The sequence below is a fragment of the Balaenoptera borealis genome (assembly GCF_965194805.1).
Source record: "Balaenoptera borealis genome assembly, chromosome: 6".
NCBI lineage: Eukaryota > Metazoa > Chordata > Mammalia > Artiodactyla > Balaenopteridae > Balaenoptera > Balaenoptera borealis.
In genome coordinates, this window is record NC_138863.1 from 60,998,624 (window position 1) to 61,016,798 (window position 18,175).

Sequence of the window (18,175 nt, forward strand, 5' to 3'; positions counted from 1 at the left end):
TGCCTATAGAATTTTAGAAGTCCATTAGCCTTCCTTCATTCTGTCAGTCCAAACTGGCCGTGTTTCTGCTGATATAACACTCTCGAAAAACCTTGTGGGTAATCTGTGTATACCATGAAGGTTCATGTCAATAGACAAGACAGTCCTCCACAGATGTTCCCTGAATTCATATCATAGAATTCAATCCCTATTCCTAGCTTTGTTGAGATTACTGAGGAGAACAGTGAGTCACATGCCTATCTCCTCAGCAAAACAAGATTACTTAGCCATACTCTTGGCTTTCTCCCCACAGCACACTTCCCTGACAATGAATCTTCTAATTTTAGTGTCTTCAGAACAGGCTGAGAATCTCCCAAATCATCAAGTCCTAGATCTTTTTTGCTTAACAGTTCTTCCCTCAATTTCTCTCTTTCCTCTCACATTTTACTAAAAGCAAGAAACTAGGCCAAAGTTTCAATACTTTGTTTGGAAAACTCCTCAGCTAAGTATCCAAGTTCATTGCTTACAAGTTCTCCTTTCCACATTAATGCAGGACACAATTCAGCTAGGCTTTATACAACAAAGATCTCCTTTCCCCCAGTTGCCAATAACATGTTCCTCATTTCCTTCTGGGCCCTCACCAGAGGCACCTTTTACTGGACTGTTACTAGTACTAGAAGGCATTCCTATTTCTATCAACATTCTCTTTTATAATGATATAGTATGTATTCTCTAAGATGATAAAAAAGTTTTCTCTCCCATGTTCCTAACTTTGCTCTGAGTCCTCACCAGCGGTGCCTTTAACATCCATATTTCTGCCAACAGTTTGTTCAAGGCAATTTGCTTTTTCTATCATGTGTCTCAAAATTCTTCCAGTTTCTACCTATTACACATTTCTAAAGACATTTCTACAGTTTTAGTTGTTACAATAGTATCCCACTTCCTGGTACAAAAATCTGTATTAGTTTCCTGTGGCTGCTGTACTAAATTATCACAAACATGGAGGCTTAAAACAACAGAAACATATTCTCTCACAGTCTAGAGGCAAAATCTAAAATCAATATCACTGAGCTGAAATCAGGGTGTCATCAGGGCCACACTCCCTCCAGAGGCTCTGAAGGAGAATCTGTTCCTTGCCTCTTCCAATTCCTGGTGGCTACTAGCGTTCTCTGGCTTGTGGCCACATTACTTGGCTTCTGTGGTCATGCTGCCTTTGGTGGAGTCATAATTCAGCCTGCCACAGATGCATATGCTTCATACTCTCTGCCTTTACCCTCTTTTGGTTCATTTGCTTCAAATAGTTTTATAATGTAATCAGCTTAATTATCCATGTTCATAACAGAATATATATTAGGAAATTTGGGATTAGAAATATAGCAAGAGAAATTTTAATAAGAAAATTGTACATGAAGTAAATGCAGAAAATTTAGCTAGTTCCCTCCATCTTATTTAACTTTTGGGAAAATAAGTACTTTTAATGTCCAAAATAAAAAAACAAAAGTTGGTAAATAAAATGCAACTCTGATCAAGTGAAGGTTTTTATGGAAAAGGTCCACTCAGGAAACAGATCAGGCTAAGGACCATGATCACAGGGTTAACTGGAATGACAGGCAGACAATCATTTCCATAACTAAATATTAAATATGTGGTTTTAAAGCTGCTATATAACAGATTCTCCCTTCCCTCAAACCTTTACATCTTATAAACTGTTTTATACTCAATTGGAAAACAGTTAAAAATAAATTTATTTCTGTTCTTACCTCTACACAGTCAAAGTTCTCATCAACTTTAGATGCATATTCAACACGGAACATTGTTGACAGGCTACCAGCAATATAATATAACAAGATCTTCAGACCCTTGTAACCAAAAGCAGTTTCACTAAAAGGGGAAAAACAGCAGTAATCTAAGACCCGAAAATGAATCTTTACAAAGTCATGACAAAGTATTAACCCTACATATAAACAAGTTTAACTTCATGGGTAGTTTCAAGATTTTAAACTATACTTATTAAAAACAAACACACAAACAAAGCATCCTGTAATGAAACTGTGCCTCCGCTTTCTTCATTTATAAAATGAGAGAATAATAACACCTACCTCAAGGATGTTTTATGGGTTAAATGAACAAGTTAATACATGTAAACTGTGTATAATATTGACTGGCACATTGTACAAGTATACTACAGCTACTGTTGCTGCTCTTACTGTTGATACTACTAGGAGGCATTTCAAATCAGAGACAAGTAATGTTAAACTGATTCCTGGCTAGGCAAGCAGCTAAGACGTAGCCTTAGCCCAGTGCTTCCAACTTACCACTTGCATCCATCACCAACATCCAGAGCTGCTGAAAGTGGTGAGTGATAGTACCTGTCTGATCACACCCCACTTATGAACTCAGAAAGCAGATCTGGAGCTGCTGCTATTTTTTTCCAACCTTGCTCCCCGCTACCCATCTACGCCTTGCTATTCCCTTTTTCAGCTTAAAAAAAGTCTTCTAGGACTTCCCTGGTGGTCCAGTGATTAAGAATCCATGCTCCCAATGCAGAGGGCATGGGTTTGATCCCTGGTAGGCAGAGATCCTGCACACTGGGCCAAAAAACAAATCCAGAATAGGTAAATCTATATAGACAGAAAGTAGATTAGTGACTACCCAGGGCTAGGGAGGGTAGGGGGAAGTAAGTAGATTAGTGACTATCCAGGGCTAGGGAGGGTAGGAGAAAGAGGGAACAACTGCTAATTGGTCACAATGGGAATTCTGGTGAGAGTGATGAAAATGTTCCAAAATTGGCAGTGGTGATGATTGCGCAACTCTCAATATGTTAAAACCCATGGAACTTTACACTTTAAGAAGCTGAATTGTATGATAGAGGTTTTTTTTTTTTAAGGTGAATACTGAAAGAGTGCTTAAAAGAAGCAGTGTCATTTCCAGATTTCTGTCTAGGCTACCAAAACAAAAAATGAGCAGTGTCCATTCTAGGACTCTGAAAATTATATGTAGTAGAAAGGAGTGGCAATGACACTAGGATCAAGATCAATGTCATGGGTCCCAAGATACAGAGTTATCACGATTATGTGATTGTCATCTGCCTACCTTAGAGGAGGGGTATGCAAGCACAACACTTTTAATGACATGCAAAGTGAGTGTGCAAAATGCCATTAAGAAGCGGTACCTGTGAAACTAGATCCTACTCACTAAGATATTACCATAGGAAGAGATTTTAAATAGCAGTAAGAGGAAGAGAATAAAATAAAAAGCTCCTTAAAGACAGAGATACAAAGAGAAAGCATTCTTATTTTTATGGTGTAATAAAACCTGTTTAAAATATGAAAGGCTCAAATTTTGGCACAAATCAATATATAATAAAATTCAGTTATTAATACTTAAAAGCACATAAAATGCCTAATCTGATGTATTAATAAGAAATTCTCAAGAATCTTGTTCCATGAAGAGACACTTGTCAAGTTAAAAACACATTAAATAAATATATCCAAAATGTTGAAATAATGCATAGAGAAAATAGCAATAAGAGGGAATATTTTAAATGTCAACTATGTCTAAACACCCTTTCCTACTAAAAAAACCATGGTTCCTTGAGAATATGCCCGACTCCAGAACTAGCAGAGGAAGTACAAGGTGAATGTGGGACACCTTATTGTATCACAAGGTAACATGTCCTCAAAATGATGACGATATATCAAAAGGACTCAAAAGCCAGTTTGAAAGAAGAGCCACTTGTTGAATCTGGGATAATTTGAGCATCAAATTAATAACAGTAAAAGATTATAATCCATTAAGTTAAAAAAAAGAATCCCTGAGTCTATTCTGATATAAATAATACATAAGGGGAAGAAGAGAAGCTGTTTTTTATAGTAGAATGCAAACTAATAACTGCTGAAGGTGTGGTAGAGTTAGAAAATCACCATTTTACAATCATAGTAAAATACTGACAGGAATCATTAACAGTTTTAAAACTACTGAGCGAAAGTTTGATGGGAAACAGGATATTGTCACTCTCAGACTATCTCCCCACAGATTACATATAAATAACAAAGAAAAGCCCATTAACCTTTTAGTGGGGAAACCTGGCAGATACCTCTAAACTTAATGACCCAAGTTAGCTTAACCAACAATGGGACAAACTGACATCATGGACTTTCTGATATGACACACTGAGAAGGACATAATACAACTTCTGTTGTGGTACTACAGAAATATGCATTATCAGAATTTAATCATGAAGAAACAATCAAACGAGTCCAAAATGGTTTATAAAACTAGCCTATTCTCTACAAAAATGTCAATGCCATGGAAAACAAAGTCTGAGGAACTGTTTCAGACTAAAGGGACTAAAGAGAGATGACAACTAAATGCAATACGTGATTCTAGATTGGATCCAGGATGGGGAAAATTGTTATAAAAGAATTACTAGGAATCAACTGGCAAAGTTTGAAATGTGGATTATATTTTAGAAAACAGTACTGTATCAATGTTAAATTTCCTGAGTTTTGATAATTCTACTATGGTTACTGTCCTTGTTTTTAGGAAATACATACTAAAGAATTTAGGAGTAAGAGAAGATATATCTGCAACCTACTCTCAAATGGTTCAACAACAACCTATCAATATATTTATATAAGAGAATGATTAAAGCAAATATAGCTAAATGTTAACAACTGATGACTGTAGATAAAGGATATACAGAATATTATTCTTGCAACTTACTGTAGATTTGAAATTTTCTTCAAAATCAAAAGTTAAAAAAACAAAACGTGACGGACTATTCTAATAATGTAATGAAGGTATAGGAAATTAAAGAATTGTGCTGAATAGCCCAGGACGTATCTTTAAAGTTGCTTCTGAAAATAAATTTCTCTTAATTGCTTATTTACTTGTCACAGAATAAACCTGAGCTTTCCAGATTTAGGAGAGTGTTTTCTAAAAGAAGTATAGGGCTTCCCTGGTGGCACAGTGGTTGAGAATCTGCCTGCCAATGCAGGGGACACGGGTTCGAGCCCTGGTCTGGGAGGATCCCACGTGCCACAGAGCAACTGGGCCCGTGAGCCACAACTACTGAGCCAGCGCGTCTGGAGCCTGTGCTCCGCAACAAAGAGGGGCTGTGACAGTGAGAGGCCTGCGCACCGCGATGAAGAGTGGCCCCCGCTTGCCGCAAGTAGAGAAAGCCCTCGCACAGAAATGAAGACCCAACACAGCCAAAAATAAATAAATAAATAAATAAATAAAATTAAAAAATAAAAATAAATAAAATAAATAAATAAAAGAAGTATAGCAAAATGGTAGGAAAAAAGGAGTAGTTATGAATATGGGCTCTGCAGTCAGACTGACTAAATCTGAACTTCAGCCATTCATATGCCTTAGGCAACTATCCAATCCCACCAATGTTAATGTTACAAATGATAATACCATTGCTAAGATTATGAGAATTAAATGAGATAATGTACCTATAGCACTAAATGATAGGTATTATATAGTAGATTGGTGTCTCAATGTAAAAAATGCCATTCTAATATATATTTTAAAATAAATTACATGAAAAATAACAGTAAAGAAAATAAATTCTCATTTCTAAATTAAAAAAAAAAATGTTTTTGCCATACTAATTTGACAAATATCTTACTAAGTTACTTACTCATCCCCAAAGAGTTGATGGGTATATTCAGGAAAGAAAGTTCTAATGTCATTCTCAAGATCTTCAGGAAAACGAACTGTTTAAAAGAATAAAAAATATAGAGATATTAACAATATTAAAGATGACAGGTATTTCCAGTTTGAGAATTTCAGTATAACTAGGATACAGTCAACATTTTTCTTACTTAAAATGTCACTTTTCCATTATGTGATTTACACTGGATTCTCATGAGAAAAACAATGACAATCAGAATATTACTTTGAGTGCTTCAGCGTCAAAACCGTACTGATTCTAAGAATTAGAAAACTAGGCATGACAGAGGCATCTGATATAATTTTTACTTTTCTGGTATGTTTATACACAATGCAAAGAGTAAAAGAAAACAAAACCACAAAAGCACTTTGAGATGAGAAAAGCTACAGTACAAAGGAAACAAAAAGTGCTACAGGAAACATTCTGAGAACAAGAATAATCTGAGTTTGAGGAAGCTCATAGCATCACATCATTCTTTATGACTGCAAGATGATGATGTTTATGTTGTTCCTAGTTTTTTTCCTTTTCTTTTTTGCTATTAAAAGTAACGCTGCAATGACATCCTTAACCGTGCTATACTTTTACAAGTATACATAGGGTAAATTCCTGGCAGTACAAGTGCTGAAAAAAGTACTGAAATATTTTTGCAAATACTGCTTAAGTGCCCTTTAAAATACCATAAATACACACCAGCAGCTACTTAAACTCCTTTGTTTCTCCCATATCCCTGAGAATACTCTGTACCCTCAACTTTAATTTCTACCAGTCTAAGATGGAAATGGGTATCCTGTTATTTTTATTTGCATTTATTACGAGTACTGATATTACTGGACTTTTCCCCAATATAATTTATCTTATGAAGAAAAACTACCAAAAAAAAAAAAAAACCCTTAAGCAATTGAAGAATTAAAAGATAACTGCAGATGAAAAGTTTCTAACACTGTCCTCATAGAGCAGGTCATTCACAGGGTGCCAAAGTTATCATCTAGCAGCTTACTGATTTACAAAAGGAAAGACAATCTTTTTCACTGTAGAGATCTGGTGGCCACCATCTTTCCAAGTGATCTCAAACTTAGAATCACTCATTGTGGGACAGACCAACAATATGTGCCTCTTGATTCAATGCAACATAATGCATACAGTATCACCTATGAAGTTTTCTTACTGAAAAATTTTATCCTAGCTCTAATCCAGCTTTATATACTCCAATTTACAATACAGAAGTAGGGGAACAAATTAAATACCAGCAAAAGGAAATAGACAAATCCAGAATGCAGATTTGTTTAATAATTCTATGTAATGACTTTACTCTTCCAAATAAATCAATGGCATAGGGAGGGAAAAGTTCCATGGGTAGGAGGGACTGTTCTGGATTAAAAGAGATTAAAGAAACACCCAACACAATGCCTGATTCTTGAGTGGATTCTGGTTTAAATCTTTTTTTTTTTTTAAGCCACTGAAGACTTTCCAGAACAACCAGGGAAACCAGAAAATTTCATGATACCAAAGAATTACCACTAATTTTCTTAGGTGTGATAATTGTATTGTGGTTATATATGTGCATATTCATATATTAGGACATGTGCTATGAGCAAATGCATGATGTTCAGAAAGCTACTTTCAAATAATTCAGCAAAAATACACACACATTAAAACATATATGGAAAATGTTAATTGTTAAATCTAGGTGTAGGATATACAGGTACAATCCTATTCCCTCAATTTTTCTGTGTTTGCAAATTTTCGTAATGAAAATTGAAAGAAAAAAAAGGCCTGGGCAAATACAGCAAAATGCTAAGATTTGAAAAAGCTGAGTGATGGAATCACAGATATTCATTAGTTGCTTATATTTTTTGCATGTCTGTAATATTTCATAATAAAAAAATAAAGTAGTCCAATATGTCTAGATTCATTAACCTAAAAGTTCCCAACTATTGCATCTCTAATACTTTAAAATGTCTGGAAGTCTCTAGAAATTATTAAAAATTAATTTCAAGCTACTGCTTCTAACATATATAGCACTTTGGTAATGATGGGTAAAGAGACATGGATAGAGAAAAAGACAAGTAATGAATAGGAAAAGTGTCGTAAGGTTACTTATGATAACTATTTCTATAATTTGGATTGGCCTTCTTCCAGTACCCACTCCTGTCATCCAAATTAGTGAAGTTTTACTATTTTAGCATGGAATTTAGTCCACAGAAGATAGGAACTAAAAGAAAAAGTAAAGTGATGAATCTTTTAGTTAAAATGAAGTAAAACTCAAATAGCTTAAGGCAAATATATACTTAAATATTTATTGACTTGAGCAGATTTGATTAGATTTTAAATATAAGAATCCAAGAGAAACTCTTTAAAACCAGTGCTATGTAGTTAATAAAGGATTCTTTTACTATCCAATAAGTGAAGTTTTTATACCAGTCCTTATCGTGAAACTTGAAATATGAAAACTTGTTTACCGTACGACCTTTAACCACACTGGGCAGATTTCTAAAAAGTTGCCTATAAGTTCCTGGGATTACACATTGAGAAAATACCATGGGTTAAACTTGATGGAGATTAGAATGAAAGTAATCTCCTCAAAAGAGGGTTTTTAAGGTAAAAAGTCCTGGGTCTTAGACAAAAGGAACCAACAATTGGTGCTAGGGGCACAAAGAATGGAGGTTAGTCCTTTTAATAGACGGGACAAATGTGAGTTTTCTATTCTCATTTTAGAAACCCTCAACACTTATATAAATGTAGTAATTACTATGAAAGGAATGAAACCAGATCTCTAAATCTGCCTACTCTGGGCATATCAAATAAACAGAATCATAAAATATGAGGGCTTTTGTGTCTGGCTGCTTTCACTTAATATGTTCTCAAGGTTCATCCATGTTGTAGCATGTACTAGTAGCTCATTCCCTTCTCATGGCTGAATATTATTCTACTGTACGGGGATGCCGTATTTTGTTTATACACTCATCAGTGAACGAACATTTGGGACTATTTGAATAATGCTGCTATGAACATATGTGCACAAGTTTTTGTGTGAAATACATTGTTATTGGATATACAATTAAGGAGGAGTCACACACAAAATAATAATATGTTATTAATAATATTATTAGTTGTCACTTGAACATTTACTGTGTGCCAGGCAATTTGTTAAGGATTTTATAAACATTATTGTAGTTAATCCTTGCAAGAGCTATACAAGGTAGGTAACATTACTACTTCCATTTTACAGATGAATAATGCAAAAAAGAATAATTTGCTCAAGGTTACAAAGTTGGTAAAAGTGAGTTTAAGGTTGACTCAATCTGACATATATATGTACATGAGAACACATACGAAATGCTGTTATGTCACTAAAGCAAGAGAGTAAGCAAGCAAACCAAATATCAAGCAATAGGAGAATGATTAAATAAATTATATAAATGTGAAATGGTTTATATAATCATTAAACATCATGTTACTGAGATATTTGGTGACAGAGAAAAATGTTCACAATGTACCTACAGTTAAGTGAACAGAACATGACACTGTGACCTGAATTTTATAAAAGAGAAATAATATAAGTGAATATATAATATAATTTTAAAAACTAGAAAGAAATATCCCAAATTACAATACTGAAGTAGTTATTCTGGGTGACAGAATTACAGGTTTAATTTTAATTTCTTATATTCTTCAGCACTGTTCAAAATTTCTGCAAAATATGCATTATTCCAATAGAGAAACAGACAATATAAAAACTGAAGTAATTTAAAATAAGCACTAAAAATTTTCTTTCCAAGAAAAATTATGTCACTCACATCTGTGGAGAAAAATGGAAGATCTGGGCCTGGAATACTAAATGGCACCTTATTGCCAACATAGGACCTGCAATGAATTTTCTTTTTGAATATACATCCTATTGTTTCTACTCCTATATATATAGTTCCTATATTTCCTAGTTCTCAGAATCACTTCTGTAATTTTTGGAGGGACAAAGAAGCATAAAAGAAGATACATTCCACATATGTCTTATTAGCCAAAAACAAAATTAAGAAATCACCAATGCATGTTAATCAATTTTTAAAGTTTAATTAAATACTTAGGCATTTAACATATGTACAACCCACTGACAGTTGCTCATATTGCAGATATAATGGGTTCTAGCTCTCAAGCAGCTTCAGAGATGCCACATATTCCCCATTGTATCTAGTTGTACTCTAGACTATAAGTTTATTCATAACCCTGTGTTCTTTAAATAACTGAAATCTTAAGTGCTTTGGCCAACATATATTTTCCTGAGTATACTAAATTCCAGAGCTATGGCAGAAATAACACATGAGCCTAGAACATCTTGTTCCAGAAAGTAATTAAAAAACAAAGTAATCAAATAATAAAGAGGACATGTAAAAAAGACACAGAAGCCAACTTGATCTGGCCTCCCACTGGTCAAGTCAGGGACAAATTGACCACCAAAATAAATGATAGTAACAGGTTATAATTCATTAAATAAAATAGGAAATAAATGAAAGAATTGAAAGTTTAATGAAAAACTAATAGGATGCAATGAGATCTGCACATCACTTCTGTGATAGTCCTACCAAAGATGTACAATCTGAAATAAACGGTAAGCAAACATGTGCCAAACCCAAATTGAGGGACATTCCACATAATAACTGGCCTGTAATCTTCAAAGTGTTAAGGTCAGGAAAGTCAAGAAAAGACTGACAACTGTTCCAGTCTGAAGGAGACAAAAGAGACAGCCTGGAACACTCCTTGAGATATCCTTGAGATATCTACATGATTCACAGATTCACTTTACTTAGCATCTACTCAAATGTCACCTTAGTTGTAAGACCTGATCACTCTCTATTTTCTCCATAACACATATCACAATGTGTCATGTATTTAACATGTCTGTTTCTCATAACAAGAATGTAAGTTCAATGAAAAGAGGGACTGTTTGTATACTGCTCTATCTCTAGTGCCGAGATAAGTGCCTGTCACATAGTACACCTAAATAAGTATTTGCTAAATGGTAGTAAACTTAAAACAAAGATCATCTCAGTAGAACTAACAATACACTGTATTTTTGTAATTGGTCATAGGGCTTTTTAGTAGAATTTAAAAGAGCATACTGGAGAGTAAGGGATAAGGGAAAACAAAACACACATTACATAGGAAAAGAGGAATGAGAAAGTGTAAGGAAGCAACAGAAAAAAGATGACAAAAGCAACAAACAATAAATGTAATGGAGATAAACTGGCTAGATTAAAAGAAATTTTACAAATCAAATCCAATATGTTCTCTATAAACGAGATGCCTAAAAGGAATGACAGGTTAAAAGTAAATGGAAGGACAAAAAAATGTAGCATGTAAACCACAAAACCTGAAAATGCAATCTAAATTGTATTAAGGCAAAAAAAGCATTAAATGGCCTAAGAGGACAACCTCTTCAAAATGATTAAGGTGAATTCTTTCAAGCCTTTAAGGAACAAGTATACCTAATGCTTTAAAACTGTTGAGAGTAGGAATGGTAAAGTGGGAAGGCCATGAGAAATAGTTACAAAGAGTACAAAAGCTGACCTTCACCTCCCCTAAAAAGAAAGCAAAGAGGAGAAAAACACAGACCAAGCTCATCTATAAACAATAAAGTAAAAATATTTAAAGATAATATAAAATAGTCTTCATCAAAACAAAATATCTCGAGGTATTGAAATGCAAGGATGGTTCAAAATCTAAAGATTAAAAAATAAAATTATTTAAATGTTATGTTTTACATTGTATATAAGATAATATAATCAAAATTATTTCCAGGGAAACCAAAATGGCACTCAGTAAACTCTAATATGCATGTTTGAATAAAAACTCTTGGCAAACTGAAAAATACTCTCCAATGTAATAAGCCAGGATCAAGTTTAGTGGAGAAATAACGAACCATCGTCATTAATTTAAGGAAGAGGAATGACGGCTATCATTTTTTAACACTGTTCTGAATGTGCTAGCCAATGCAAATTGAAAAAAGTAAGAGGTATATATAGAAAAGAAAGTGAATTTACTAAAATGTTCAGATGCTACGATTGCATGCTTGAGAAAAACAAAGAAAATCAACTGAAACCACTCTCCAAAACAGTAGAAGAATCCAGTAAGATTATCTGTTTCTAAAATATATTAAAAGAACAACGACAACAAAATATATTAAAGACAAACAACTCAATTAAAAAATATGCAAAGGATCTGAACAGATACTTCTACAAAGAAGATACACAAGCAGCCAATAAGCACATGAAAATATGCTCAATGTCTTCAGTTATTAGGGAAATGCAAATTAAAACTGCAGTAAGATGTCATTACACACCTACTAGGATGGCTATATATAAAAAAATAAGAAGTGCTGACAAGGATGTGGAAAAAGTGAAACTCATACATTGCTGGTGGGAATGTAAAATGGTATAGCCACTATGGAATATAATTTGGCAATTCCTCAAAAAGCTAAACATAGAATTATCATAGGACCCAGCAATTCTGTTCCTAGCTATATGGCAAAAGAACTGAAAACAAGGACAACAGACAACTATATCTCGATGTTCACGGCAGCATTATTCACAATTGCCAAAAGGTGGAAACAACCCAAGTGTCCATCAACAGATGAATGAATAAACAAAGTGTGGTATACAACAGAATATTATTCAGCCATTAACAGGAATGAAGTTCTGATATATGTTACAACATGAAACATTTGCTAAGTAAGTTGAAAATATTATGCTAAGTAAAATAAGCCAGACACAAAAGGACAAATATCCCACTTAAAAAAATACCTAAAATAGGTAAATTTATAGAGATAGAAAGTAGATTAGAGGTTACCAGGGGCTGGAGGGAAAGGTGAACGGGGAATTACTGCTTAACAGATATACAGAGTTTCTGTTTGGGGTGATAAAAAAGTTTTGGAAACAGATAGTGGTGATGGCTGCACAACACTGTGAAGGTAGTTAATGCCACCTAATTGTATACCTAAACATAATTAAAATGACATATAGAAAAAAAGATTCACTCTTTCTACAGTAACCCTGGAGCACTGGACCCATGTGGGAAAAGTGTGCCTATCAATCCCTCACACACAAAGTGAAAATAGCTTGCTATGGGAGAAGAATCTTGGGATAAACCTTAGTGGAATTATTGGTATGCAGTCAAGAGTTAAAGTTATCCCATGTGTCTAGTACAATGCCTGTCACATGGTAGGTTTCAATAAACATTTCTCCAGAGAAAGTAGAAGGGGAAGGGAAAGAGGGAGATAGGAAGAAAGGTTGGTTTGAGGGAAGCAAATTATTGCTGCTGACTGTAAGGGATTAGACTGACCAAATAACCCAGTCAATTTTAGTTCTGTCAAATATGTATAAAATTTATGTAAACTAGATTTTGATGTGGGAAAAAGATATATATTAAAAATTATTTTCCATAGTTCTCCCATACACAATAAAGATAGAAAATATAATGGATGAGGAGATCCCATTTATAATAGCAGTAAAATAGATGAAATACCTTGGAATAAACTTAAGAAATGTTTATCATCTGTACATAAAATTTAAAACTCCACAGCTAGACATAAAAAAAGACCTGAATAAATAGAAAGACATTCTTGCTATTAGAAAGGAAGATTCAGCAATGTAAAGATGTTGATTCTCCCCATATTAAACTTAAATTTTAATAGGATCTCAATTTTAAAGAAATCAACCAAAGATCTCTTTGGAACTTGATAAAATGTCCCTCTAGAAGAAGACATTAGAGAAAACTTAGGAAAACTCTTAAAGAAATGAGTGGGACCTAGTCACACCATATACTAATCACAACATTTATTGTAACAGTACACTAATGGCTCAGGGAAAAAAAAAAGGCCCCAAAATAAACCCAAGAATATATATAATACTTTAGTATGATTAAAAAAGAAATTTTAATTGTTGAAGACAACAAATCAGCAGCTAGATAATTGACTAAACCATCTGGTAAATTATAAAGCTGGATTCCTACTCTATGCCTAATCAAGATAAAGATTCAAAGGTTTCAATTTAAAAAAAGAAAAAAATCAACAAATTATTAAAAGAAACAATAGATAAATCTTTTCATAATCTTAGAGCAGGAAGGACCTTCTTATAAGACACAGTGAAAACTCATAAAAGAAAAAGAAATTTCCTTAGATAAAAAATTTTAACTTCTACATAACAAACTCACCAAAAGTCAAAACAGGGGAAAAAAGTACTTGCAACATATGACCAAAGAAGGGCTGATTCTTTTAGAATATAAAGGATATACTTCTCTTAGGATTAAAAATCAATTTTAATTATCAAATCAAAAAATGGTCAAAAACAGTGGGGAAAAAAAACCTCAGAAAATAATGTGTTGGCAAGGATGTGGAGAAATTGGAATTTTTCTGCACTGTTGGTGGGAATGTAAAATGGAGCAGCAACCACTATGGAAAACAGTATGGAGGTTCCTCAAAGAATTAAAACTAAAATTACAATATGATCCAGCAATCCCACCTCTGGGTATATATCCAAAAGAATTTGAAGCAGGATCTCGAAGAGATATTTGCACACCCCTATTCACAGCAGCATTATTCGCAATAGCCAAGAGGTGGAAGCAACTCAAGCGTCCATCAACGGATGAACGGATAAACAAAATGTGGTATATACATGTAACGGAATATTATTCAGCCTTAAAAGGAAGGAATTCCTGCCACGTGCTACATGGATGAATCTTGAGGATATTATGCTAAGTGAAATAAGCCAGTCACAAGAATACAAATACTGCATGCTTCCACTTATATGAGGTATCTAAAGTAGTCAAATTCTAGAAACAGAATGTAAAAAGGTGTTAGCAAGGGGCTAGCAGGAGGGGGAAAATAGGGATACAGAGTTTCAATTTTGCAAGATGAGAAGGTTCTGGAGATCAGTTGCACAACAATGTGAGTATAAATGCTAAACAATACAGAACTGTACACTTAAAAATGGTAAAAAATAGTAAATTTTAAGTTACGTGTTTTTCACTACAATTGCAAATTAAAACAAGAAGCTATTTTTCACCCATCACAGGGGCAGGGTGTTCTGCTTTGTTTTTTTTAATGATAATATGCAACACTGACCAGGGTATAGGTAAAAAGGCAATCTCAAATTCTGGTGTAAGCACAGGTACTTTTTTGGAAGGCAATTTAGCAACGGCTACTAAAGTAGAATATGTTTGTAACCCTTTGACCTAGCACAGTGGTTCTTAAACAGAGACAATTTTACACACAACCCTCAGGAGATGTGACAACGTCAGAAGACATTTTTGATTGTCACAACTGAAGGAGAATGTTACTGGCATCTAGTGAATAGACAAGGAATGCTGCTAAACATCCTACAAAGTACAGAATAACAAAGAATTATCTAACCCAAAATGTCAATAGTGCTGAAGCTGAAAAACTCTGATCCAGCATTTCAATTTCTAGCCACACACTCTACAGATCACTCACACAAGTGGGTACATACATATGAAAGGATATTTACTGGAGAATTACTTTTAATAGCAAAAGAGGAGAAGGGCATCTCCCAACAGAGAATACTTACGATACAGTCATACTATATTACATAATTTAAAAGAATGAGGTAGATCTATATAGTTACAAGGAATGATATTCAAGATACTATTAAGCTAAATAACAAAACAGCCTTACAACAGGATCCTGGTTTTAGAAAATTAATGTATGTACAAGAAAAAAAAACTTAGACCAGTATTACCTTTTTAGTGAGGCGTCAGGGCACCATTATCTGTCACTTTCTTTGTATTTCTGTTATGTTTGTGCTGTTTTAAATAATAATAGCTAACATTTATTGTGAATTTCTAAATCAAATTGTTTAAGCACTTTACTTGTATTTAACCTCATATTTAATCTTTACAACCACTATACAGTAAGTGATATTAACTCCATTTTAAAGATGAGAAACGTAAGGAATGGAAAGTGATGGAACCGGAATTCATGAGTTTATAATTATTTTTTAAATAGCTTTATTGAGTTATAATTTACATCCCATAAACTCAATTGCTTTAAGTGTATAATTCATGATATTTAGTAAATTTAGAATTCTGCAACCACTACCACAATCTAATTTTAAAACACTGCCATCACCCCCAAAACAAATCTCATGCTTATGTGTAGTCATTCTCTGTTCCCACCCTTGGAACCAGGCAACCACTAATCTTTCTGTCTCGTGGACTTGCCTTTTCTGAACATTCATACAAATGGAATCATATGGTATGTGGGCGGCGGGGGGGCTGTCTGGTTTCTTTCACTTTAGAATGTCTTTGAGGTTCATCCATGTTGTAGCATGTATCAGACCTTCATTCCTTTTTATTGTCAAATAGTATTCCATCACACGGATATACTACACTTTGTTTAACCTCTAACCAGCTGATTGATATCTGGGCTATTTCTTTTGGCTATTGCGAATGATGCTGCTGTGAACATTCATGTACAAGTTTTTGTATGGACAAACATTTTCATTTCTCTTGGGTAGATACCTAGGAGTTGAATTGTTGAGTCATATGGCAAATATATATGTTTAACTTTTTAAGAACCTACCAAACTGTTTTCCAAAGTAATTGCCTCATTTTATGTTCCCATCAGGAACATATGCGAGTTTCCCCACATTCTCCCCAACACTTATTTTCTATTATTTTTACAAGCAAATAAGTAAAAGTAAATATTTTTAAGAGGCTGAGACCACTTATACCTGTCACTTTTTGCCACACTGAACTTTCTATATGTAAACTCTGCCATCTCTCAAACATCTACCCACATCATGACATAAACCAAGACTTAATAAAATCTGAATGCGTTCAATAAGTGTAGAAAACTAAACATTAAATTGCAAAAACAATACAATAACTATACAAATGACTGCAATAAACTGCTCTTACATAAAATTCTACTTCAAATTTAAAAAGAAACATTATATATACACACACAATACACACGTAATACTACTTAGAAAAGGCATACATACCTAATTTTAGTTCAATTGCTGTGTTGGTGTTACATTTGTACTCTGCCAGTTTCTTCTCAACTGCACTCTTGTATTCAACCAAAAATTTCTCCATAGCACCAAATCCTAAGAAAAAAGGTTTTTAAAAAGTCTAGGTGGAAGTGGTTTAATTAGTCAAACCTACAAATAGGGTTCTTATTAGAACTGGAATAAAGGTAAGACTTATAACATGCTAATAGATCATAGATCTCCATATACTCCTACTTAAATGTACTGAGTATGACTGTCTCATTATAAAACAGAAAAAAGGGCTTCCCTGGTGGTGCAGTGGTTAAGAATCTGCCTGCCAATGCAGGGGACATGGGTTCAAGCCCTGCTCCAGGAAGATCCCACATGCCACGGAGCAACTAAGCCCGTGTGCCACAACTACTGAGCCTGTGCTCTAGAGCCCACAAGCCACAACTACTGAACCCACGTGCCACAGCTACTGAAGCCTGTGTGCCTAGAGCCTGTGCTCCGCAACAAGAGAAGCCACCACAATGAGAAGCCTGTGCACCTCAACAAAGAGTAGCCCCCACTCGCCACAACTACAGAAAGCCCTCGCGCAGAAACGAAGACCCAACGCAGCCATAAATAAATAAATAAATAAAAATTAAAAAAAAAAAACCAACAACAGAAAACAGGCATAGAGGGAACCTACCTCAACATAATAAAGGCCATATATGACAAACCCATAGCCAACATCGGTCTCAATGGTGAAAAACTGAAACCATTTCCTCTAAGATAAGGAACAACACAAGGTTGCTCATTCTCACCACTATTATTCAACATAGTTTTGGAAGTTTTAGCCATGGCAATCAGAGAAGAAAAAGAAATAAAAGGAATCCAAAGCAGAAAAGAAGAAGTAAAATTGTCACTGTTTGCAGATGATATGATACTATACATAGAGATCTTAAAGATGCTACCAGGAAACTACTAGAGCTAATCAATGAATCTGATAAAACAGCTGGATACGAAATTAATGCACAGAAATCTCTTGCATTCCTATACACTAATGATGAAAAATCTGAAAGAGAAATTAAGGAAATACTCCCATTTACCACTGCAACAAAAAGAATAAAATATCTAGGAATAAATCTACCCAAGGAGACAAAAGACCTGTATGCAGAAAACTATAAGACACTGATGAAAGAAATTAAAGACGATACAAACAGATGGAGAGATACACCATGTTCTTGGATTGGAAGAATCAACATTGTGAAAATGACTATACTACCCAAAGCAATCTATAGATTCAATGCAATCCCTATCAAACTACCAACGGCATTTTTCACAGAATTAGAACAAAAAATTTCACAATTTGTATGGAAACACAAAAGACCCCGAATAGCCAAAGCAATCGTGAGAAAGAAAAACGGAGCTGGAGGAATCAGGCTCCCTGACTTCAGACTATACTACAAAGCTACAGTAATCAAGACAGTATGGTACTGGCACAAAAAACAGAAATATAGATCAATGGAAC

General features: G+C 34.2%; 2 protein-coding genes across 2 annotated transcripts in view; one reads left to right on the forward strand and one right to left on the reverse strand.

Moving 5' to 3' along the window:
- The window catches only part of SLC25A12 (solute carrier family 25 member 12), a 183,455-nt gene that overhangs the window by 41,985 nt on the left and 123,295 nt on the right, over window positions 1–18,175 (forward strand). The gene's annotated exons all lie outside the window — the stretch shown is intronic.
- The window catches only part of HAT1 (histone acetyltransferase 1), a 47,095-nt gene that overhangs the window by 25,248 nt on the left and 3,672 nt on the right, over window positions 1–18,175 (reverse strand). The window contains 3 exon segments of the mRNA XM_082395416.1: window positions 1,740–1,860; window positions 5,630–5,705; window positions 16,675–16,779. Of these exon segments, the coding sequence (XP_082251542.1) occupies window positions 1,740–1,860; window positions 5,630–5,705; window positions 16,675–16,779 (302 nt within the window).